Below are 23,853 nucleotides of genomic sequence, written 5' to 3'. Positions count from 1 at the left end.
TTCAATAAAAACCTGTCATTCAACATCCTAATTAAATCTCTTCCTCTCCAACGGCCTCTAGATTTTATGGTATTTTGTAACGCCACTAGATACGTGACACTGATAATTCATGTGAAGTAACATTAACTAATATGGCTCCTCCATATATAATATAAACACGTCTTATTTATTATTTATTACATCGTATTCCTAGATTAAATACTAATTAACTGTGTCATTAACACAAATGCCGACATGGAATATAAAAAACGGTCGAAATTCCAGCAAAAATAATTAATATCGACTGGGGCAGGCATTTGTATACTCTTTCCCCACCGTGGAATCCTTTTTTTTAATTAATGCAACTTGTATAAATTCATTTTATAATTAATATTAAAAAAATGTGGCTAAAAATATGTATTTCCTCTAGGGGTTATGAAATGAAGGTTTTAGAATGCAGCCAAAACCACACACACACACTCGCAGCCAAAGAAGAACGAAATGATGGGATTCTTTTATGGGCAGAGAGGGTTGAAAATGAGTAATGATAGTTCACAATCACAGCTTAAAAATAAAATAAAATAAAATAAATAATAATTTGTGGACTAGCAAATTAAGGTTTTACTTTTGCCTTTCAAAAAATTCAAAAAAAAAAAAAAAAAAAACATATGCAGAATTTTTGAATCTTAGTGCGCTCCAACGTTCAAAATTGCAACTAGGATCCCCGTGATGCATCGAACGGTCAGAAAATCACATGGTCTTTAAAATTTGGGATTTTAATCTCAGCCCCTCCACAAAAAAATAAAAAATAAAAATAAAAAACGTTTTTACTTTGTAAAAAACAAAAGTCTTCCCAGTTTGGATTGGTCACTATAAATACTTTAAGAGTGTATTGGTCTTCGCTTCAGACATCATCCTCAAACACATCATAAACTTCTTCTCCTTAGATACATTTGACAAATCACAATCTCTTCTCATCATTATATCTTACTCTCTACGTGAAAACGAAAATAAAGAGACAGAGAGAGAGATATAGAAATAACAAACCCCATGTTTTTCTGTCTGCAACTTTTCTCACTTTACCCAGAATAAGACTCTCTCTCTTTCTTTCTCTCAGATCCCAAGCTCCGACCAAAAAACCCACATCCGAAAAATGAAAGCAGTGAAATGGGCAACGGTTCTTTCTCTGCTTCTCTCACTCTCAGCCGCTTCGTTGGCTCAAACCCCAACGGTCTGCTCTGACTCAGACAGGTCTGCTCTTCTGGGATTCAAGGCCAAGATTTCCGAGGACACGACGGAGAGTCTCTCCACGTGGATCGGAACGGACTGTTGCGACGGAGGCTGGGAAGGAATCCAATGCAACGAGGCCGGTCGAGTCACGGTTGTTCAGCTCCAGAGGCCCGAGAAGAGCCGAGAGCTCTACATGAGAGGCACTATTTCCTCTTCCATCGGAAACTTGCCTTACTTGGAAGTCTTGATGATCACCGGAATGAAGCGAATCTCGGGGACGATCCCCGGGTCTCTCTCGGCCCTGAAACGGCTCACTCAGCTCGCTCTCGAAGACAATTCGCTCTCGGGGACGATCCCCTCGGGATTGGGCGAATTGCCTTTACTTCAAGGGCTTTCCCTGAGCGGAAACCGATTGACCGGAGAAATTCCGTTCAGCCTCGGAGGCCTCGTGAATCTTCTGCAGCTCGGCCTCGCGAGGAACGAGCTCTGCGGGGCCGTCCCGCTCGCGCTCCAGGACCTCCGCGGATTGCTCTACCTCGATCTCAGCTCGAATCGGCTATCCGGGTCGGTCCCGGAGTTTCTCGGGAAGTTTCGGAACGTCACGTTCGTCGACTTGTCGAACAACCGATTCTCCGGCGCGCTGCCCGTTTCGTTGTTCGATTTACCGCAGCTTCAAGACCTTTCGCTCGGCCATAACCAGCTCACCGGGAAAATCCTGCCTCGGATCGGTGGAATGAAATCCATCGCGACTCTCTCGCTCGGGTCGAACAAGCTCACCGGTAATATCCCCGCTTCCATTTCGAGGTTGCAAAACCTTTGGTACCTGAATTTGTCGAGAAACGCTTTCTCCGGCCCTTTGCCAAACACTCTCTCCAGTGGCGTTCCTTCTCTGCTGTCGATAGACCTGTCTTACAACAATATCAGCCTCGGGACCGTTCCTGATTGGCTTCGAAGAAGACAGCTCACCGATCTCCACTTGGCCGGGTGTAAGCTAGTCGGAGCTCTCCCGAGCTTCACGAGCCCCGATTCCCTGAGCTCCGTCGATCTCTCCGACAACCGTTTCAACGCCGGCGCTCAGAAGTTCTTCGCCAACCTGTCGACCCTGCAAAAGCTCAAGCTCTCGAACAACCAGTTGAAGTTGGACCTCTCGGAGATCAAGCTGCCGGACGGGATTTCGATCATCAATCTGAGCTCAAACCAGCTTTCCGGTTCGCTATCGTCGATCGTAAACAACAAGACGAGCAACTTCTTGGAGGTTCTAGATGTTTCAAGAAACCAGATTTCGGGCACAGTCCCAGAGTTTAAGGAAGGAATGAGGCTGAGAGTGCTCAACTTGGCGAGCAACCAGATCGGCGGACAATTGCCCGAATCGCTATCCAACCTCGCCAACCTCGAGATGTTGTCTGTCTCGAGAAACCTGATAAAAGGCACAATACCTTCTGGGATAGGATCGCTAGTGAACCTCCAATGGCTAGATCTCTCCATCAACGGGCTCTCGGGGAAAATCCCAGATAGCTTCATGGGAATCAAAGCTCTGAGACACGCAAGCTTTAGGGCAAACAAGCTGTGCGGAGAGATACCACAAGCAAGGCCGTTTAACATCTTTCCCTCGGCCGCTTATGCTCATAATCTCTGCTTGTGTGGAAAGCCTTTGCCACCTTGCAGAGGAAAGAAATAATCGAAATCGAGCCAGCCAAATGCTGACTCTGCAACTCAAGGACAAGAGACATGAAAAACTTCCACGAGTTTTTAGAGAAGTAAAACAAAAAAAAAAAAAGTAACATTATTATTATTGCATTATCTACCATTAATGTTGTATTGATTTATTTCTATTATCTGTAACATCACAGAAAGATTTGTTTCGATTTAATGAAAACTTCTGAATGCCCAATCAGATTCTGAGGTTGGTATAGCAAGCACTGTAAAGTATAAACACATAGAAAAGGGGAAGGGAAAACATTTATACTCAAGAGTAAAATTTAACTGTAATTCTCTAGATTAGTCCAAGTGTTCAAACACCGGAAGGACAAAATTCAGACGCTACATTTGGAAAGAAACTGATAACACCCTACAATCTACATAACTAACTTCTTCCAAAAGATTTACATAAGATAGTAAAGCAATATAGAAAGGTCACACCAGAACCAAGTCACCAAAAGGCAAAAAACAATGGAACCTATTTAGTCCTACTCATCATCAGAAGCTTCCTTAGCAACTTCACTTTCCTTCTCCAAATCATCTTCTTTCGCTGAACCCGCTTCATCCTGAAACAAGTAAAGGATCATCTTAAATCAGTCAACTAAAAAAAACAAACAAACAATGAAAAAAGATAAATTGCAAACTTCAGAGTTCAGACTATTTTACCTCAACAGCTTCAGTTTTATCTGCTTCTTCTTCAGCCTCGGCATTCTCTACTTCCTCATCTTCAGCATTATTATCTCCCTCCAAGGCCTTCTGATAAGCTGCTTTAAGCTCTGCTGCTTTGTCCTGATAAGGCTTTTTCTCTTCATCAGTCAGAGACTTCCACCTCTCACCGCCCTCCTTTGCGACCTAGAAATCAACTCAATATCGATCAGTATCACAACACTTCAAAATGAATCCGAGAGAGTCCACATCTGAAATTACATACCGTTTTAACATCTTTAGATTCAGGATGGGCTTCCTTGAACTCCTTCCTGAAATCATCCCTGAAAAAAAAACAAACATAATTAGAGTCAAATACTCTGTTATTAACCACGCTTGAGCAACTAAAGCACAAACAGTGTAAGCTTACATGAAGATGAAGAAGGCAGTGGCTGGACGCTTAGGCTTGTTTGAATCATTCCCTTTCTTTGATTTCTTCTCAACTTTGGCTCGCTTTGCCTTGGGCTCAGTGGATGTAGATTTCTTCCTGTTCCAAAACAAGCAAAATTAAACTACAGACACATAAAACCGAGAAAAACCACAAAATATGGAAAATAAATCAGGTCTCAATCGGAGAAGACAAGGTTAACCACGTACTTTTCAGAAGGCTTCTTCTCCTCAGCAGGTTTCTCCACAACTTGAGCCTCTGAAAATACACAAATATTCAAAACCTAAATAAATTGAAAATTGAAAATCCAAATCGAAACAATACTAGAATTAAGCTCACCTAGATTCATTTTGATCTTGGCGTCAAGGCTACAACTGTGAAAGCTGATCAACGCCACTGGAACATCCTTCTTGCACTCCTCACTACATCAACAACACGTTCGAGTCTCTTCAATGTAATCAGAATATAAAAACGAATTTGAGAGCCTAGGCCTGATTCAATCAGATTCACATTATCTACTACATCGAACAAATGACATCCAGATTTTCCATACACGCGCACAAAAAAAAAATCATACGCAGATATTGTATCGAATAAACAGGTAAATCAGACAAACAGACACAACATTCAATCACGGCAACACGGACGATTAGAATATGAAAAGGCTGAAAATCGGTGCATGCTAAAATAAAACCCTAAGATTTTATCGTTTCTAAAGCGGAAAATCCAGAAACGGAATATGAATCGAAAGAGATTGAGATTGAGAGGTTTTTTGCTCTCACCAGCGAGTGAAGGCACTTCCGTCTTTAGCGCGAACGAGCGACGAATTAGTCGGTTCCTGAGAAGCCTCGACTCTCTTCCTCGACTTCACCGGATTCGGTTTCACAGATCCACCAGCCATTTTCTTCTTCTTTTGCTTCGTTGAAATTTTGCAGAGAATAAAAATGAGTGAGCTCTTATCTCGTATAGGCTTGTAAAAAGAAGCTCTGAGACGGTTGCGCTATAAATACTGCGAACCAATTTTTTTGGTCTTTTTTAATTTTAAAGGAAGTGGGAAAGTCCAAAATCCCCCAAAATTAATTTCTTCTTGCCGCGCGAAAATGAGAGAAAAATAACTCGCGCCAATCCGAAAACTTTTTCGTTTTCTTTTTTAGACTGAAACTGGATCGATGACGTGTCTTCATCTGTGGCCGTTATGTGTGAAAGGAGTCTTTGACGGTGTAGATTCAATTGAATTCTTTTTCACTATTTCCCGCTCTTGTTGTTTGTGGGCTGTTTTCACTATTAGCCCAACACAAATATGGGCCTTCCGAATTAGCCCAGATAGATAAAACAGAGCTCCAAGTGTTCTTTCATGTACGAGAAAATGTGACTCTTTCTCACTCACACATTTTTTTATCAATAACACATTATTTTATCTTTTAGTAAACAATCACGGACGAGTTTGATATTTAACTTGCTAGTTTGGAGTGCCTTTTCTGACGTGTACGAAAATGTGGTCGATCGAAACGTGATCTCGTGGATTACGATAATAATCGATCGGTGTTTTGAAGATGGAAGGAGCGACGAGGGTTTAGCTTTGATCTCGAACCTGATCGCCTCGATGGTAACTAAAACTAGAGATGCGTTACGCGTTTTGTTGGCTCGCTCCGAAAAGTTCAAATAAGCCGAGAAAATCACCGATAGTTTGCTCGTAAAAGCCCAATAAATTTCCACGGACCTCGTTGCTTGGGGGTCGCGGGACCCACGGGCTTTTTTCGAGGTCGAGCGAGAAAATCCTGCAATGTACGTAACTATGGCCTATGAATGAGAGAAGAATTGTGAAGATTTAAAAGTATTTGTTCTCGGTTGGTGACAAATTACACCTGAAGTCTTATCACATCGAAACCACGAGGACCGCTGATCAAGGTTTCAAAAATCTTAGGACCTGCATCGATTATCGTAACTATATACAATGAAAAACATAGCTAGCTATGGTTTGGAAATTGTAGACACTCGAGTCTATAAAAAAAAACATTAGTCTTGTAATTATCTTTTTTATGTTTATAATCCAACCCCTTAATGAATGGGGCTGGAACAGGACATTGTCTTTCTTCATGAGGCTAGTCCTTGGAGCCAAGGACTGGCTTGATTCGGACATGGACTTTTAAAATGTTCAATTTTGAGCCCTTTAAGAACGAAATAAAATATATTTTTAAATGAATTTCATATTACTAACAACAAAGTATTGTTTAGTTGTAAAAAAATAAAAAATAAAAAAATAAAAAAGATACTTTTAAATATAAAACGTTTTTTAAATCTAAATGTAGTCCCTCTTATACCTTTAACTTTGCAGTGATGCCCACCTTGAGATATTGTCCAAATCTATTTTTGTGATACATAACATGAGTATTAGATTTGGATCAATATCAATTAGCAAGCAATATAAATATATGAAAACCTTCTTAGTGGTTTCCAGGTGCAACTATGATACAAAAGGGGAACAAGTAACAACTACACACTGAGAATGGGCCATCAAAATAGTTGAGATAGTTCTATGAAAACCCCACCACCATTAAATGGTCTCTAACAATTTTATACTCTTCTTGTGCTCATCCATCTCATCATGGATATCAATGTTAATGTTTAACTTACCTTAAACTAAAATGGTAAAATTGTAATCAGATGGGATAGCTGAGTACCTTCGCCCATATCTAATATGAGGCTGTGGTTCGAATCACATTTGTGACAATATTCACTTGCAATTGTCTAAAATGTGATTCAATTCAATCCAATGACCTCATATTAAATGCGTGTGAAGGTGTGTACATCTCGAGCTACTTCACTTGGTCTAATAAGTATCAAGTAAGATAAGGCTTAACTTTGTAGATTATTATAATAAAAGTAAGGGTCCGCAGAAGAATAGACAACTTAAACATCTGACATTGTTAAATAGTAAATAGTCAATGTTTGGAAAATCTTAGATAAATAGTTAATTTTATATATTTCCAAATATAAATTTTAGGTAAATAGTCACTTCTATATATTAGGCTACGTCATCATTTATTGCTATTTATCTAAAATTTACCAAACATTGGCTATTTAACAATATCAAACGTTTAAATTGGCTATTTTCATAATTTTCACTAAAAAAAATAATTTAAGTTATGTTATTTGTAAGTGCTATCAGCGGCAATACATGTATTGAAGCACATGCGAGCCCACGAAAAATGCAAAATAAAAAACAACTCAAGACACGTAAGCGTTGTTGCGCTATAGCGCGCTTACGAAATAATTTTAGATGCTGAGTACTACTATTTGAAAGCGCTATCAGCACAGCAGTACATGTATTTAAAACATGTGGGCCCACGAAAAATGAAAAATGAAAAATAACTCATTTATACGCTATTTTAAGTTAAATATATCTTATATATATAATTTTTTTCTCATGATACTAGTTATTTTTTAATCAATATTGGCTCGTTCTAGGCCGAACCTTATGACGCACAAGGGGTCAATGGTTTTTTGGAGTGTTCAACCACAGAAATTTTCAGGCGTTGGGTATGCAAGTCAAAAGCTCGCGATAGGTGGTGGGTCGATGAGTGTGTTTGGCGGGTCGGTGGGTCCGCAATTTGCAAGATGTGACAAGTCAGCGAGTACGTTTGGCGAGTTGGAGGTTCACGGGGTGTGGGGGTCGATGAGCGCATTTCGGTGGACCATTTTTCACCCTTTTTTTTCGTTGAGGGTTCGTTTTTGTCATACAAAAACCATGGTACAAGAATACTATATCTCAATTTCTCGACGTACGATATAACTTTTGTTGGAAAAAAATTCGGTTTAAATTTGATATATTTACTTTAATTTTAATTTTAGTATAAATTCATTGATTATTATTGCTAGACAAGAAATTGTATCATTCCCACGGGCAGGCAACTGGAATGCAATAAGAAAAGGAGGAAAAAAATTAAATCAATGTATTATATTTTCAAAGATGTTATAATTAAGCTATTGTGATGTGACAAACTTCTCACCGAACTTATACCCCATCTGCACTCATTTTCAACATAAGAACAGTTCCTATATTTCCAGTGAGTTTATTAATAGAACAATACAAATAAAGTATTTTAAAAAAAAAAAAAAAAAAAAAGAATAGGAAGAAACATTTTATAGCTTACCTAAAAAACACAGTGAGATTTATTGGTGTGGTAAATTACTACCCACTCTGATAGAATGTGGATGCTTAATGGAGAAAAATAACAGGACTAATATGATTTGAGGCTAGTGATTCATTCAACTCAGACCCAAGAATATGATCCACTGACACTATATGAGTCTTGGGATTTGTCAATAAAAAAAAATAAAACTATACAAGAACAGTAATTTCAACACTGAAATTTTTGTTGGTACATAATCAACAAAAGAGAAAAGATAGCAAGCTTTTCTGATGACAATAGCCTGTGTGAACAAGTAGTTTCTTGACATGGTTATTGAGCATTTTCGGGGTCACAATCAACAAGAAGACAAGAGGTTTGTTCACTTCAATAGGACTAAATATAACAACCACGTAGATCTCCATAAAAGCACGAGGAACAAGAAACACTTTGAAGACGAAGATCATTCGGAATCAGTTTACTATTCTACGACTCTATGTTTATCGACTTCACCGGAAGAATTAGGGATTGGTTCTGCTCTTGTAATTTATCGTCGTAACTTCTAATCTTTTCATTTGTATCCATGGAAACATCTTATATCAACCCGTGATTAAGACGTTCGCAGAGGATCAAACTCTGTAACACTGAGCTTTGACATTGTCAAAACTCTATATCGATACAATCTTCACCCGTTTCTCTAAAAAAGAAAGAAGAAAATAAAATTACCGAGATTTGGCCATGGTGGTTTTGATGTATTCATCCCAAGATTCAGGCTTGATAAATTACCGATTTCCTAATTCGGGTCTCAGAATCCATAGAGCAAGGCCTTATCTAATCTAGGCATAGAAATTTTAGATTAGTAAGAAAGTTAGGCAGTGCTTGGAATGGCCTAAAACACTAAAGAGCTTGGTATATAAAAAAAATAAAAAAATAAAAATGAGACTGTTCCCACTTATGGGAAAATTTTATCAAACCCAACTTTTCTTCAATTAACATAGAAAATTCACTATCAGCCAACGTTATAAGCATATCCAAAATTCTCAAGCTCTCATGAACTTCCAAAAAAACAAAAAACATAAAAACAAAAAATGAATCTTTAACACAGCGAAGACAAACTTTTGCAGAGATTATTAAATTAATACAGAGATTCTTCCACCTTGAAGATAATATATATATTATACAAAAGAGGAAACCAAAATCCCCTTTTTCTTTAAGGGCTAAAAAAAAAAAAAGTGATCCACAACAAAAAAAAATTCCCAACAATTACAAATCATCATTAACCCCCAAAAGATCTCTCTCCACAAACCAAGCGAAAGCATTGCACTATTTTAATCATACATGCCATTGCAGATCACAAACTAACCACACTCCAAAGCAAATTAACACATAAGCGAATTGTTTGTTGATGATATTAGCATTACTCTCAACTCTCTCAAGTGTGAATTTCTTTGATTGTACCTCTACATCCAGTGATGATCTCGCAGCCTCGGCTGTAAGGGTTGACCGGTCCGACGTGGCAGTTGTAGTACGGAGCTCCGGGTCTTCCACAGGGAACCATGTCTCTCCTCAGAGTCTCGTAGCTTATGTACCTCTTTCCCATCGCCAAGACCCTTCTGTTGATCTCCGAGTCCGTTTCGAAGAACTCGCCGGAGCACTCTCCGATCTTCTTCTCGGAGGAGCAATTCGTCGCGTTCGAGATCGCGACGGAGCTCAGGTCCAGCGACGAGACCCCATTGCAGACCCAGAAATGGGTTTGGATTGTGAGTGAGAGAATGAAGGACAGGTAGAGAGTGGTGATGGTACTCATGGGAAAATAAGCTTTTCTGGGTTTTGGCATTATTGTTGTGCTTGTGTCTTATTATTCTTTAGTTCCTTTTTTTTCTGATTTTTTTTTTTCCGTGGTGGTCTCTATTATGCTTTTGTTGTGAATTGTTACTGTGTGTGGGGAACAAAGTGAGACCCTTGAGTGTCGTATGAGACTTCTCACTTGAGAATTGAGAGAGAGGGTCCATATTTGGCCCACTAAATATACTTTTCTTTAGGAAATATATATATTGTTGATTGACAAAATTAATACAATTATTATCTCACGAAAAACACTTAGTTTCGAGTACGCACTCCCAAGGAGTTCGAGTGTGTAAGCAGAATTATATCTAGATACAGATGAATCTAGTAAAAGAGATAAAGTAAATGGAAATGCTGAACAATAGGTGAAGTTTTTTTTTTGTGTATTTGTGTGCGTGAAAATGTGAACTGTCATCGTTTCAGTTGCCGCATTCCTTTGTAGACCATCGGATCGAGTACGTGGGGTGATCATTCTCAAGTCTTTGACAGTTGCCAAATAACCGTTTCTATACCGGCGTAGTGGGTGGTTATTTGCTCGTATACTCGATATAATCGTCGAGGTGAGCGTTTTATTTTTGTTTACACACGTTTAGTTTGTTTTGACTAGCCTTTGACCTATCAGTTTCTCTTATCTCCAAAGTTCTGCTTGGTAGGGTTCGTTCTTAGCTTATGAACGGATCGTTCCTTAACTTTCATGATCTCTCGGGCCTATTAGACTCGGGGTCGGTGTTGGATTCCTGGAGTTCTCGGTGCGTCCGAACTTTTGCTCGGACCGTGCCAATTTATGAGTAACATATATATATAAATTATTTTTAGCAAGAGCATTGAGAAGGAGAGAAAATTGCATAAGCGTGAATGAGAAAGACGACCCAATTTAAATATCATTGACTTTCTAATTAGACGTGAGAACCGAATCTAAAAAAGATTAAAAACCACAAAACATGTTTCTTTCAGTTACGAGTCTCCGGATAAAGGCTCAAAGTATTTTCCTTTGCATATCGTACGTGAGATATAGCATATGGGCGTCTTGTTGACCTATGATATATTGAATTAGGTAAGAAAAACCATTTGAAACTCATCAAAGTTTTTGATCGATCTGTTTGGATGGTCCTAATCCAAGCCCAACCACTTCCTCCAATACCAATACGAAGACATCAAGATTTTCAGCTAGAGCAATAAGCAGAAGAGGGAGAATTGTTTCACCGTGAATGATGAAGACGACCCAATTCATATGTAGTTGACTTTTTAATAGATGTGAGAACTCGCATCTAAACAGATTTTAAATCACCAAACATGTTTCTTTCAGTGTTGAGCCTCCAAATGATTAGAGAAAATTGCCAAATTTTTTAGCAAAAGTGATGAGAGAGAGAGAGAGAGAGAGAATTGTTTCAGCGTGACGTTATAATTTCAATTAAATATTTTTTTTGTAATATTTATGCCAAAAAAAGGCAATGTCTTGTAATATCATGGTCGTGTGGAAATAATCGATTAAGTTGTGTGGTTCCATATAGGAATCATGTAGTTAGGAGAATTATCCATATAAGAGTAATATTGTAATCATCCAAAATAGTAGATTTAAATATAATAAATTGACATTACTATAAATAACTATAAGATTTGTTTTAGAGAAATGTAGCAGCATTCATCATATCCATTGCATTCTACACCAACTTGAATGAGATAATAATATATGATAATGGAACATCTAATTAAAATATAACGCTTAAATTTGGTCAGTAATTAATATTTTTGTAGCCATATTAGAAATCACATATGTGGAACATAAAATGTACAGTAATGACTACGAGCATTATGTGTAGATAATAATTGATACATGATCTGGGAAAAAAAAACTTTGATAATATATATCGTTTAAGGAACATTTACGATACAGTATTCAAGTCAAAATGATAGTCATATAGAAACTAATCTAAGTCATGAAGTAATCATGGAGCTTAAGGTCATATATTTGGACTATTTAATTCATTCAATGTTTATATACTTATTTTTTGGGAGTCTGAAATATAAATGATTAAGAAATTAACATATACGGAATCCATCTCTCTTGAAAGAGAGCAAAAGTTCGTTAACTCAATAGTTGATTCCAAAGTGAGTTGATAGTCACACTTTTTATTTTATTAAGATTTACGAAAGAATCGATCGCCAGGGGAATCAATGTTACCAAAGCTTTATGTAACTTAAATGTGCGTAACGATAACATATATCATTCGTGTAATGAGAGAACATAGGGATCAATGATCATGTAGTTGTTGTATTCATAGACGCTATAAAGACCGAATAGATATATATATAATAATATAAAGAGTTCAATATTTGGTACTAGTGGAGTAACTACGGGAATGAATCAGACGAGCGAAAGAGGAAAACGCTTTCGCTTTTATTTGTATGTATTTAAACTTGAACTATTAAGTCTATAGTAATCGAGTCTGCTATGTAAATATGGATGAAGATACACCGTAATACTGATTAATTACAATCTCACTGTTGCGGTTGGCTGAAACACGTTTTAGATTTGTAAATGGTGTTTTGACAAAAAAAAAAAAGATTTATAAATGCAAGTAATAATTAAGATTTTCAAATAAAAACTATGAAGATACACCATTATAATATTGATTGGTTATAATCTCACTTTTGCGGTTGACTGAAACACGTTTCAGATTTGTAAATGGTGTTTTGACAAAGTTATTTATGCTAAGTAATAATTAAGATTTTTATATAAAAAAAACATTGACATCGTAGATATCTAGCTATCAAACTTGATTTTAAGGAATTAATCAACGTTTCATTTATTTTAGTAAATTAGTTATTTATTAAAATTAACGTATGAAAAGGTTAGAGACAATCATGTAAATTGCTATCTGATTAATGAGTTCATATCACAAAATATGACTAGATTTGAAACATGTCTAAAATGATACGACTAGATTTTAAACATGTCTAAAATGTTGACTAAATTACAAATCAAATATTTCAAGTTTCTTAAAACATTTCAACCTAATTGACAACATTCCGTTTGCGGTCAACCCAGAGAATTAAAAGGCACAAATATTTATTTATGATGAATCTCGTTTAAAGTTGAAAATTGGTATAATTTTACATATTCTTTCCTTATGCCATCGCTTTAGTATAGGTTAACTCTATCACCCGAACCAATAAATAGAAAAAGCACAAAAAAGAGAGAGCATAGTCCAATTGATGGAACGTACGTGACATAAAAATTAGAAACAAATAGAATTTTTGCGTTACAGCCAAATATACTCACAGGCATAAAGTAGAGTTCCTTCCTCACCTACTCTATACCGGATTGGCTTGTGTGGAGATATCTGCAAAAATTATTGGGACCGACCATCATCAATGACCAAATGGAAAGACTTAAGCCTTTTAATTCACCACATACGTGAATTAAATTTAATTGAATTAAGTAATGATTAAAGTAGAATCTTTATACTCTATGCTATATGAGGGCTACAGTTTTGCTTATAAGTGCTATAAGACCATATCCCTAATGTGTAGTTTAGCTTTTTAGTGTGAATGTATTATGGGCAATACGTTTGATATCTTGTTTTTTGTATAGTGTATAGTTTCATTATTTTTTCTCCGAAAGAGAATGGTTGAATTACATGACCTATAAATCTCGGACTATGTAAATTTCATTTATGTTAAGAATCGCACAATGGCAGCCTATATATATATATGTATATTTTTTTTTCTTTGTTTTTGTATGACCTTGAAAAATCCAAAATTTGTAAGCTAATCTACTGGAAGCCACAACATTTGAAGTTTCGAACAAAGAGCATTGCGAAGTGGCAGCTCGGACGAGTAGACCCTTATTCTTGAAATCGGACTTTTTTATGAAACTCGGATGGGTCCCTAAATTATGGTTTTTTTATCTGTCGGATTTTAAACTTTTCATCAATGATCGATTCTTCATGTTATATGGCTCACTATCCCGTCAAAGAAAACCGACACCCTCATTTAAAAAAGGAACTCACTCGGGCCCAACACAGAACCAAAACCTAGAACAAACCAGCTCCGACATCAAGCAAAAGGCCTCAACAAGGCCTCGGCGCTGGCCCACCATGGAACGCGCTTCCTCATCGCCTCCCTTGGAGTTGGACTTTTTTTATTATTATAAAAACCACATTAACCTCAATAGTTTGGGGTAACGAGTTCTAAAATCGAAACTTTGTCAAACTTACAAGTCATTTGCTTTCTTCTAATACGAGAAAAACTAAGCCACACCACTCTCAACTAAAGAAATCAGACTAATGTTGAGCGTGTAGAGCGAGCTGAGGAGTCATCTATCTTTTTAGCTCTTGTCAATCAGAGAGTCCGATTCTAAATCAAACCATTTGAGCTTTGAAGCGTTGATAAAAAAAAACGTGCATAAGGAAGCGACTCGAGAAACATTCACCGGTTTTAGCAACAATCCTTTCCACTTTCAAACTTGAGTACACAGCCGATCGACAGTGGTGTGAGTGACGTGTACAAAAGACTAAAATGGACTAGACTAACCTTGACTCAGCTTTAAATAAATTCAATCAATACTCCTAATGAATTCCAAGGTACTTGTGTGTACGGATGACAGAACATTAATCCAAAATAAAAGACAAAAGGGTCGATATCAATCCTTATAATCATCATGTATTGAACACCCAGGTATTGCAAGATGTATAAATTTAAACTCATTATTCTTTTTAAGCACAGACATTGGGCTAGTTTCTGCATGAATGTGACCAGCACACTTGGACAATCATGAACCAGAATAACTACTAGCATGGTCAAAAGAGCTACTAAGTATATCTCGGTATTGTAAAAATCACTGGTCAATCAATTTAATTTCAAAATAAAATATATTTGGCACATCTTCATCAGTGAGTGACTGTTGAACCTGTACAACCGTCATCAAAGCAGCCTAAGCTGTTCCCCGTGCTTAGCGTTTCTCGATATTCCCTGGTCATCATAAGCGTTTGTCCGATAGTTAGAACTCGCCTCTTCGTTCTCCGAGCAGCCCGGTCTCTCGGTCAGAAACTGTTCCCAGAAGCCATCGTTGGCTTTCGGCGGAGTAGCCACGGGCTCAGGGTTAACGGCGACCTCTCGGGACGAGAACAACGCTCTTCCTTGGCCCGCCGAACTGTTCTTCGGAATCGAGACCCGAGTATCGGATTCCGGGGTGGTCTTCCTGAAGTTTTGGCTCAGCGGAGGAATCTGAGGCGAATAGTGATGATGGTTGTTTATCTGCAACGGCGAGGACGCCAGTGTCAGATTCAATTGGCAGGACATTCGACTATCCTCGTCTTCGCTCGAGTGCAGGGAATGCAAGCTGGGGTTTCCGTTGGTCGAAATTCTTCGGGACGATGACGAATCCATTTTGAATCCGAGCGACGCTCCTGTGTCTGAGAGGTCTAATGTATCGGGCGCGAGGAAAAGACCCTCCGCTCTTACCCTCGGAGCTCTGATCTCTCCCTCGGAGGCTTTCTTGTGCGAGGTTTCGCTGTCCTCGATGGAGCTCTGTGTGCTGTTCGAGATCAGGTTGATGTCCGAAACAGTGGGCGAAAGTTCTAGTCTCAGCTTATTCGAGAAGTCTTGGTGGAAGTGGTTTCCGGACTCGGGTCTGGAACTAGTGTTGTTGTTCTCCACGAGAGCTTGTTGAGAGTGATCGCGCTCGGGGAGTCGTCTTTTCTTGTTGTAAGCCGCGAAATCCATGGATTCGATTTTCCGAACAAGGTATTCGATGAAAGCCGGGTCTTGAACGGCTTTCTCGAGTGTGTCTTGCAAATTATCTTGTCTTTTCGCGATGCCGTCCATCCGATGAGTCACGTCGTTGAACTGATTTTTTGCCGAGAGAAGCTGTTTGCGGCGAGATATGTTTTCCTGAAGCAACTCTTTTTCGCGTGAAAGCTTATCTATTTCTTCTTCAAGGGCTGCTCTTTCTGGATCCACCGCTGAGCCGTGAGGGTTACTATGGCTGTGGATAGGCTTTCTGCGGTGGATATTCTTGAGTAAATGCTTTTGGTCTTTGATAAATTCTTCGTTTGAAAATTCCCATTTCTCAGGGTCACTTTTCCGAAAACCCTGTCACCAATTGACAACCAAGTACATAGGTATTATTAGGAACGGGATTAAAAAATTTACATTCTATGTCTCTCTAACAGACTTTCATCAATCACCGGGAAAAAAAGATGAAACTGTCTTGAGACTGAAGAACTATTTTGACGAACATCCAAAAATTAAATACCCATCTGATGTCAAACGAAATTCGGAGTGAAACCAAAGAAATTACAAGTTTCACAGCCATAACTAAGAAACAATTCAGTAACGGGAAATCATTGTAGCTTATCAAACAAGAGACTAACTACATTATCATTTTTTTCTTTCTGACCAGCTTAGAGCATCGACTATTTTGATTATATATAGTGAACAGGCATCTAATTACGTTTAACCCTTTAAGATACTCTTAGGAACGTAAACATCAGGATCCGATGGTTTTTGCAAGAATCTGCGAGGAATTGAAGATTAACCACATGGGTTCTGATTTAAAAGGAAATTTCTAGCAGAGGATTCTGAGCGGAAAGTTCAAATCAACTTAAGCCAAATTTATCATTCAAGAATCTACGAGATCCATGGCATTAGCTTCATTTGCTGCCACACTAAAGCAAAGCAGCCTTTAAGAAACATTGTGGAGAAAAGTAAATTAAGTACAGCAAAAGATTTGGGCATTCTCTTCCTCTCATTCTGTTATACGCTATTTTACCAACAAAGCTACAGAAAAACTTAACCAAAGAACAGATAATCTTCAACTCGAGGCGTGTTACTTAAGATTAGCCACAAAGCATATAAATTCGGGATATAATTTTATGATTGACACATAGCGTACCAAATCAGACAAGAAGATTAACACTACCTTAAAACGGTCACAAACTCATTTCGGCTTTTTCAACTCGAAAAGCGACAAAACTACCTATGATCTCATTTACTTCTTTCCATATGTCCTACGACGAAACAAGCGTAACGGTCTTTAAGAATCAACTTAATTACAATCCCTAGCTAAATGTACACTTGAAAAGCACCTAGATTTTATTCGAATTTCATTGCCAATAGTTAAGTTGAATAATTAACTGAGATGCTTGATATCTCTTCTAACAGAAGTTCATTGAAAGTACATTCCAATTAATTAAGAGAAAAAAAAAAATCTCCCTTATCAAATATCCATTTGTCTAACAATCAACATTTCCAGCTCAATTATTTCTCATCAACCAAGATATACTAATCGAAATCATTAAAAAAATAAGAGTTTACACACCACACATTTCCCAAAACCAAACACACCTAACACCATCAACGATCACGAAAACCATTTCAAAACCCTAACTAACACAAAAATTAACCAAAACCATCGTATTATACATCAAATCAAAAGCAATACAAACAGATTAACGACAATGAAAAAAAAAAAAAAAAAAAACTCACGTAGGTGTTGAGCTGACGAATGAAGCTGGAGAAATTGTTGTGCTTGAAATAGGTGGGAAGAAGAACGCGGCTAAATTCCGGCGGATTCCAAACGACGAAGCTGGTCTTGTTGGCGCTCCATGAAACGATGTCGTCTGTGGAAGAGTCGTCAACCATGTCGTACGTCTTCATCAGGAACGGAGCCGGACCGCCGCTCCCTCCGCCTCCGCCGCCGGTCACCACCTCCATTATTTTCTGTCGCCGGCAAGGCAAAGGATTTCAGAGCGAGAGAGGAGAGAGAAACAGAGTCATGTTTGTTCTTTTTTTCCTAAAGTCTAAAAAGAGTAAACGCTAAGGAAGATTCCAGGTTTTGGTTCTCCTGGCAATTCGTGATTTGACTTTTTTGACGAATCGCTCTTTATAAGGTTCAAGAAGCCATGTTTGGTAATGGTGGAAATTTTAATCTTAAAAGTAATTTTTATAATTAAAATTTCAAGAAATGTGTTATTCCTTTCCTACTTCTTAGGGATAGCGAAAAAAATATCTTTTTAAAGATAATAAAAAAATATTTTAAATGTTTATATAATTTCAAAAAAAATTGTTTACTACAGACTAAATTTAACCTTGATAATGTTGCTTACCGTTTTATTTGGATAAAAAAATTACTGTTAACAATTGAAAAGAATAATTTTATTAATATGATTAAAACATCCACTATTTTAAAAATTATTTATTTTAAACTTTTCTCCATTAAGAGGACTTCTAGTAAAGAAAAATCACACTTGATTTATTTACATGGAATTATGAAATTGCATGATAATAAGCAAGACGTGTGTGTGGAGCTGATCGGTTATGATTGACACTTCCTCTGCTTGATTTGTTTCTTTACTAAATTTTGAGTTATATGGTTGGACTTACTTGAGACCATTTGTCTTTGTATGTGTTGTTTTTATGAGTTACCGTATTGTTTTTCCTTGTGAAAAAAGACAATATACAGTCAAATGTGTAACTTAGCTAGCAATATTTGAGTACACCGGATAAAATTATAAATAGTGTTGATGTAGATACATATGTTATTATGTGATACGGACCAAGCCGACAAATGCGACGAAACCCGTGGTTCACGTAGTCTTCAATATCGTTTTCTATAATCAGAATATAAAGATCTTATAAAGAACCAAGAGCTTTAGTACGATGAAGACGTCTAAACGGTGATGAAAACCCGTTTGGCACTCATGTTGAACGTCACAAAAAACTCCGGTAAGTTTGAAATGGTTCTCGAAGAATCCAAAAGAGACACAATCTTATTTTCTCAATCCAACATTGTACATATTTTATTATTAATTTGGAAGAGTATTTATAGACATGAAACAACCCATCATGTCAGACATACAAATAGTCTCATTCGAAACTTAAACACGTAATTAGAACTCCTAGATAATTAAACCACAATTAAATCTCAACAAATGCAACCTTTTTGTATCTGCCCACTAAAAATCATTATTTGAAGCTGAACTAATGGTAACCAATAGGCCAAAAACGTGGATACCACATTAACATTCAATTTCAATTGGTTTTCAACGACAAGGAACCAATATTGTTTAAAAGTGTGATCAGCCCAAACTAAGCTTATTGCTTCATCCATTTATCTTTGTTCAAATCATGAAATTCTATCTCAAGTCTTGAATTTGAATTCTCTCTGTGAATGTCTTTGTGTTGTTGCACCTCTAATCGTATCATTATGAGAAATATAAATATAAAATAAATTATAGAAAATGTAAATTTGATTTTTTTCAGAAGTATACATGTAATGTATTGGTGAATTGTAATCAATAATTTGCAACTTAAAATCCCGTTCTAGCTCGTTTTATTTTATGATTTTGAAGTGTTTTGGACCGTGAGATCTCATCGAATGGTCCAAATGACTCGAAAAATACCAAAGAAACTAATGTACACGAGTTCGAACCTCAAAAATCATATTTTCTATTTTCTTATAGTTTAATTTTTAGTCTTTGGATACTTTTACAAAGCGTAAGAGAGTATAATACATGTTGCATCACTTTCTTTATGTTCATCATAATCAACTTTTGTTTTCTTTTTTATTTTTTGGAACTCTCGTCTTTATTTATTTTTAGTTATTTTGATCTAGTTGTTATCAATTTTTTTTTATATATTTTATTTTATTTGTTTTTGTGCTTTTCCTTCATCACCATTATCTAACCCATCAAGGGTAATGATGTAGCTTGATTTGATTATGGATATGGATTATGTTTTTAATCATTTGAAGTATTATTTAGTTTATCGTTCTTGAATTTTTTTTTTATTCCATGCTTATGCGAGTAGCTATGTGTTGGATTGTTTAGATACTTAAGAAATGCTTGTGCAAACTAATAGAAACACACTACTGCATTCTTAATTGACTAGAGATAGCTAGGTTGCTATAAATTTAGTTGTACGTTCTCGAAAACAGTGCTTGTCATATTTAGGATTTGAGATCAGAAGATAAAAATTCGATATTGGTATAGGTTGTTAGATACTCGAGAGATATTTAACAATATATTTACGTGAACGTGCTTACCATAGTAGGATTATATAATCGAGCTTAGTTATATAAATTCCGACCATAAGAGAATAAAGTGAAACCAAAACCCTTGTCAAACCTCATAATCATTCACCCCTAGTTTTTGTGCATCTACAACTCGTTAGTTTTTAGTTAATAATCATCATAATTAGTTATTGAGTTTAATTTGTAGCTAGTTTATAAAATTATTGATTATATGAGATCGAAACTTTCGTACGACTTTATTACATGAGCGACACAGTTTTTAGGCGACATCATTTTTAACGGGTCTAGTCGATTAAATTTTGTAGAATTTAAATATATATTTTTAATATATTATTTGTTCATTAGTAGCTTGAAATCAATAATCATGCATGCCAAGCGTCACCCAAACCGGCCAATGCGCAAATCGCCTCGAAAGAAGACCAATATCAATGTTGAAAAAGGAAAGAAAGACCATATAAGAATATAAATAATCCTTGGTGTCGAAAAGCACCTCACTAAATGCGTAATTTGTTGAACTTGATGATGGTAATGAATACTTTGGTGTAAAAGACACAGACCCCACCCCACTATGTAGGTTCTTCACAAAATCACTAATATATTTTTATATTTTTTTTGGGTCTAATTTGTATCATCACCCAACAAAAAAACAAAAAAACAAAAAAAAACTAAAATGTGTGTATAATCTTTAGACAATTGTCAATAACTATTGAATTATTTTGTGTGCCCATCCATATTTAATACGCCACCAAAGTAACGGACGCTTGTTTCCTAATATTTTTTTTTTTTTAAAAAAAAGCCTTAAACTCAAAATTCCACAAAATCTCTCACACATCTCAACTCAACTAAACAGACACTGAACAGAACCTGTTTAAATCAAAACTAGTCCAAAGTTTTCAAACTTCTCAAATCCCTTCCTCAAAATAATAATAATAATTAAAAAAAAAATGGAGAAATTAGTGGCGAGAAAACGGTATCGGGAAATCTGCGCGGCGGTGCTCACATCGGCGGCCATATTTTCCGTCTTGTATCGCTTCGACTACTCAGCTCTCGGACTCGGATTCTCTTTCTCTCAGAGCCCCATCTCCGCCGCCGATCCTTGCTCCGGTAAGTACATCTACGTCCACGACCTTCCGTCTCGGTTCAACGCCGACCTGATCACGAACTGCCACGTCCTCACCCGAGGCACCGACAAATCCATGTGTCCGTACGTCCAGAACGACGGCCTCGGACCCGTCGTCGCCGGCGACTCCGACTGGTACGACACGAACCAGTTCATGCTCGAGCTCATCTTCCACGCGCGAATGAAGAGCTACAAGTGTCTGACCAAAACGCCCTCGCTCGCCTCCGCCGTGTTCGTCCCCTTCTACGCCGGCCTCGACGCCAGCCTCCGCCTCTGGAACCCCAACCTCACCGAGCGAGACTCCTCCGCCGTCGATCTCGCCGCGTGGCTCTCCCGCCGACCGGAGTGGCGGCGAATGTCCGGGAGGGACCACTTCTCCGCCGCCGGACGCATCGCCTGGGACTTCCGCCGGAGATCCGCCGGCTGGGGAACGGCGATGAGGTTTCTCCCGGAAAGCCGGAACATGTCCATGGTCTCCGTGGAAGCGAGCTCGTGGCGCAACGACTACGCCGCGCCTTACCCCACCGGATTCCACCCCCGGGACGAGCTGGCGCTGCTGAGCTGGCAGGAGCGGGCCCGGGGGCGGAGGCGGGGACGGCTCTTCGCGTTCGCGGGCGCGCCGAGGGACGGGAGTAACGGATCCTCTGCGGCGGCGGTGCGGGCGAGGGCTATCGAGGAGTGTCGGGGCTCGGACAGGTGTCGGCTCGTGGACTGCTCGACGGGGTGCGATGCCGTGGCGGCGTTCGGGGAGTCGGTTTTTTGTCTGCAGCCGCCGGGGGACTCGTACACGAGGCGGTCCATTTTCGATTCCATTATCGCCGGCTGTATTCCCGTCTTTTTCCACCCGGGGTCCGCTTATTCGCAGTACCGGTAAATTTTTTTATTTATTTATTTTTATTGATCATCCGCATTTGGAATTTCGATTAGGTTTATCGAAATTTCGGGACGAATTAGGAACATAGTGTTTTGGTTCGAACGGTACCGAAATTCCGGCCAAACTTGGAATAGAACACTTTATATTTCGGTAGTGTTCACGAATTAAAACTAAAATGTACGAAACATTACGAGAAAAAAAAACTCGAAAATTCGAAACATTACTATAAGAATATCGAAAATTTCTATTCCGTGAGCAGTATCGGAACAAAATTTCGGTTTTCTTCCCGTCCGGTTTGGCATATTAATGGTTTTTTTGTCAAAATAGCCCTCATGATGTTTTAGTATTCTATTTTTTTTTTTTTATTACCGAAATCTATCAATCTTAAAAACTAAAACACATTTGCCAACCTAAAAAATTAGGTTGCCTAAGGCGAGAGTTAAAAAATTAGAATTTTTTAAACATATATCAAAAAGAAATTAAGTATAATAAGTTATATGAGGCCTTAAACCATTGTCTAAATGACTTAAGTCTCGGGCAGACCTTGATTATAAATGCAGTTGCCATGAAGCTCAAGTTCGAAAAATTTCTAAATAATCAATGATATTCATGATAACAGTTATTTATTCACAATATATATAAAAAAAAATGCTATTTTGTCTCTATAGGTGGCATTTGCCGCGAGACCACGAATCGTACTCGGTGTACCTGCCGGCGCGAGAGGCGTCGGATCTCGGGGACGGGGCCATCGAACGGGCCCTACTCGCGATCCCGAGGGAGAGAGAAGTGGCGATGAGAGAGACAGTGATCGCGCTCATCCCGAGAGTCGTATACGCTGCGGGGCCCACAGGCGGGTTTGAGGACGCCTTCGACTTAGCCGTGGCCGGGATTCTTCGGAGAATCGAGGACGTCCGAAGGATCGTTAGGGAAGGGAAAGATCCTAGTGTTGGGTTTGCTGATGAGGATAGTTACAAGTTCACTTTCTCGGATTGGAACACAAGTTACACTATTAAGAATATTAATTAAATTATGTATTTATTTATTACTTGTTGTCTGCAAACAAAGAAAGAAGAGTAGTAAATGTTATGAAAATTAAAGGAATTGTTGTAAATAATTGGTATACTCAAAAGTAAAAAATATGGGGTAAATAACTAATTATCCTACATCTAACTTATTGACTAATGTACACAAATTTTACTATAAATACATGAGGATGATGAAGGGAAAATCCATCACTATTTCTACAATTTACTCTTTCGTTTTCCCTCTACAATTTATTATTTCATTTTCTCTCTACAATTTACTCTTCATACTTCTCTATTCTCTCTTCTAAAATTCCTACCTTATAAGTGTTTAAATAGTTTTCGATTTAAGTTATTCCTTTAGTTTTCATAACACGTTATCAGCACGATCACCCTCGTCAAGATCAACTCGGAGGTATAATACTCTAAACACTAAAACTCGTATAACTATTATTTATTGTATAACACCAGATTACTATACACAGAATGCTCTGCCACCTTATGGTAATATGATGCGATTTACAATATTTTAACTTCGTTAATGTATAACATCATAATACTATATACATGGAAGGCTCTGCCTCTTTATAGTAAAGTGATGTGAACTACATTTTACTTGTAATTAATATCAATTTTCTATATACAGGAGGCTCTGCCACCTTATAAAAAAATGTTATTAATTGCAAATTTATTTTAACTGCTCTACTTAATATTTTACTTTGATTAGCTATGTCATTTCAATACTCGTACATCTACATATTGTTTATTACACATTGTTATACTTAAATACAATTATTTTTGCCACAAAATTAATAAATACCCAACG

At 37.7% G+C, this 23,853-nt stretch overlaps 5 protein-coding genes across 5 annotated transcripts; 2 read left to right on the top strand and 3 right to left on the bottom strand.

Moving 5' to 3' along the window:
• Window positions 1–847: 847 nt before the first annotated feature.
• LOC149394299 (Leucine-rich repeat (LRR) family protein) lies at window positions 848–3,103 on the top strand. The gene has a single exon (XM_089616869.1). The coding sequence runs from the start codon at window positions 1,133–1,135 to the stop codon at window positions 2,885–2,887; it is 1,755 nt and encodes a 584-aa protein (XP_089472995.1). The 5' UTR covers window positions 848–1,132; the 3' UTR covers window positions 2,888–3,103.
• A 76-nt stretch (window positions 3,104–3,179) lies between these two features.
• LOC149394298 (high mobility group B protein 7-like) lies at window positions 3,180–5,008 on the bottom strand. The gene is made up of 7 exons (XM_089616870.1): window positions 4,783–5,008; window positions 4,340–4,422; window positions 4,210–4,258; window positions 3,983–4,099; window positions 3,839–3,896; window positions 3,574–3,759; window positions 3,180–3,473 (listed from the first exon to the last, which is right to left on the bottom strand). The coding sequence occupies exons 1-7, from the start codon at window positions 4,899–4,901 to the stop codon at window positions 3,396–3,398; spliced, it is 690 nt and encodes a 229-aa protein (XP_089472996.1). The 5' UTR covers window positions 4,902–5,008; the 3' UTR covers window positions 3,180–3,395.
• A 4,200-nt stretch (window positions 5,009–9,208) lies between these two features.
• RALFL31 (ralf-like 31) lies at window positions 9,209–10,126 on the bottom strand. The gene has a single exon (XM_089616315.1). The coding sequence runs from the start codon at window positions 9,965–9,967 to the stop codon at window positions 9,563–9,565; it is 405 nt and encodes a 134-aa protein (XP_089472441.1). The 5' UTR covers window positions 9,968–10,126; the 3' UTR covers window positions 9,209–9,562.
• A 4,452-nt stretch (window positions 10,127–14,578) lies between these two features.
• On the bottom strand, window positions 14,579–17,852 carry AT-HSFA5 (winged-helix DNA-binding transcription factor family protein). Its single transcript, XM_089617405.1, has 2 exons — window positions 17,467–17,852; window positions 14,579–16,071 (listed from the first exon to the last, which is right to left on the bottom strand). Exons 1-2 carry the CDS (start codon window positions 17,692–17,694, stop codon window positions 14,902–14,904), a joined length of 1,398 nt encoding a protein of 465 aa, XP_089473531.1. The 5' UTR covers window positions 17,695–17,852; the 3' UTR covers window positions 14,579–14,901.
• A 2,934-nt stretch (window positions 17,853–20,786) lies between these two features.
• Window positions 20,787–23,119, top strand: LOC149394295 (Exostosin family protein). Its single transcript, XM_089618391.1, has 2 exons — window positions 20,787–22,001; window positions 22,674–23,119. Exons 1-2 carry the CDS (start codon window positions 20,956–20,958, stop codon window positions 23,029–23,031), a joined length of 1,404 nt encoding a protein of 467 aa, XP_089474517.1. The 5' UTR covers window positions 20,787–20,955; the 3' UTR covers window positions 23,032–23,119.
• The last annotated feature ends 734 nt before the right edge of the window (window positions 23,120–23,853 follow it).

The sequence above is a fragment of the Urtica dioica genome, chromosome 6, assembly GCF_054948205.1.
Source record: "Urtica dioica subsp. dioica isolate 48M chromosome 6, U.dioica_male_clone48M_v1_H2, whole genome shotgun sequence".
NCBI classification, from domain to species: domain Eukaryota; kingdom Viridiplantae; phylum Streptophyta; class Magnoliopsida; order Rosales; family Urticaceae; genus Urtica; species Urtica dioica.
This window is presented reverse-complemented; position numbering and strand designations above follow the sequence as displayed.

Bases quoted from the DNA above. Each gene is read 5' to 3' on its own strand.
- AT-HSFA5 (XM_089617405.1), bottom strand. From the start codon at position 17,694: ATGGAGGTGGTGACCGGCGGCGGAGGCGGAGGGAGCGGCGGTCCGGCT. The intron at 16,072-17,466 runs GTGAGTTTTTTT...AATTGGTGACAG, and splicing joins TTCGTCAGCTCAACACCTAC to GGTTTTCGGAAAAGTGACCC.
- LOC149394295 (XM_089618391.1), top strand. From the start codon at position 20,956: ATGGAGAAATTAGTGGCGAGAAAACGGTATCGGGAAATCTGCGCGGCG. The intron at 22,002-22,673 runs GTAAATTTTTTT...TTGTCTCTATAG, and splicing joins TCCGCTTATTCGCAGTACCG to GTGGCATTTGCCGCGAGACC.
- LOC149394298 (XM_089616870.1), bottom strand. From the start codon at position 4,901: ATGGCTGGTGGATCTGTGAAACCGAATCCGGTGAAGTCGAGGAAGAGA. The intron at 4,100-4,209 runs GTACGTGGTTAA...GTTTTGGAACAG, and splicing joins GAGAAGAAGCCTTCTGAAAA to GAAGAAATCTACATCCACTG. The intron at 3,760-3,838 runs GTATGTAATTTC...GTTGATTTCTAG, and splicing joins AATCTAAAGATGTTAAAACG to GTCGCAAAGGAGGGCGGTGA.
- LOC149394299 (XM_089616869.1), top strand. From the start codon at position 1,133: ATGAAAGCAGTGAAATGGGCAACGGTTCTTTCTCTGCTTCTCTCACTC.
- RALFL31 (XM_089616315.1), bottom strand. From the start codon at position 9,967: ATGCCAAAACCCAGAAAAGCTTATTTTCCCATGAGTACCATCACCACT.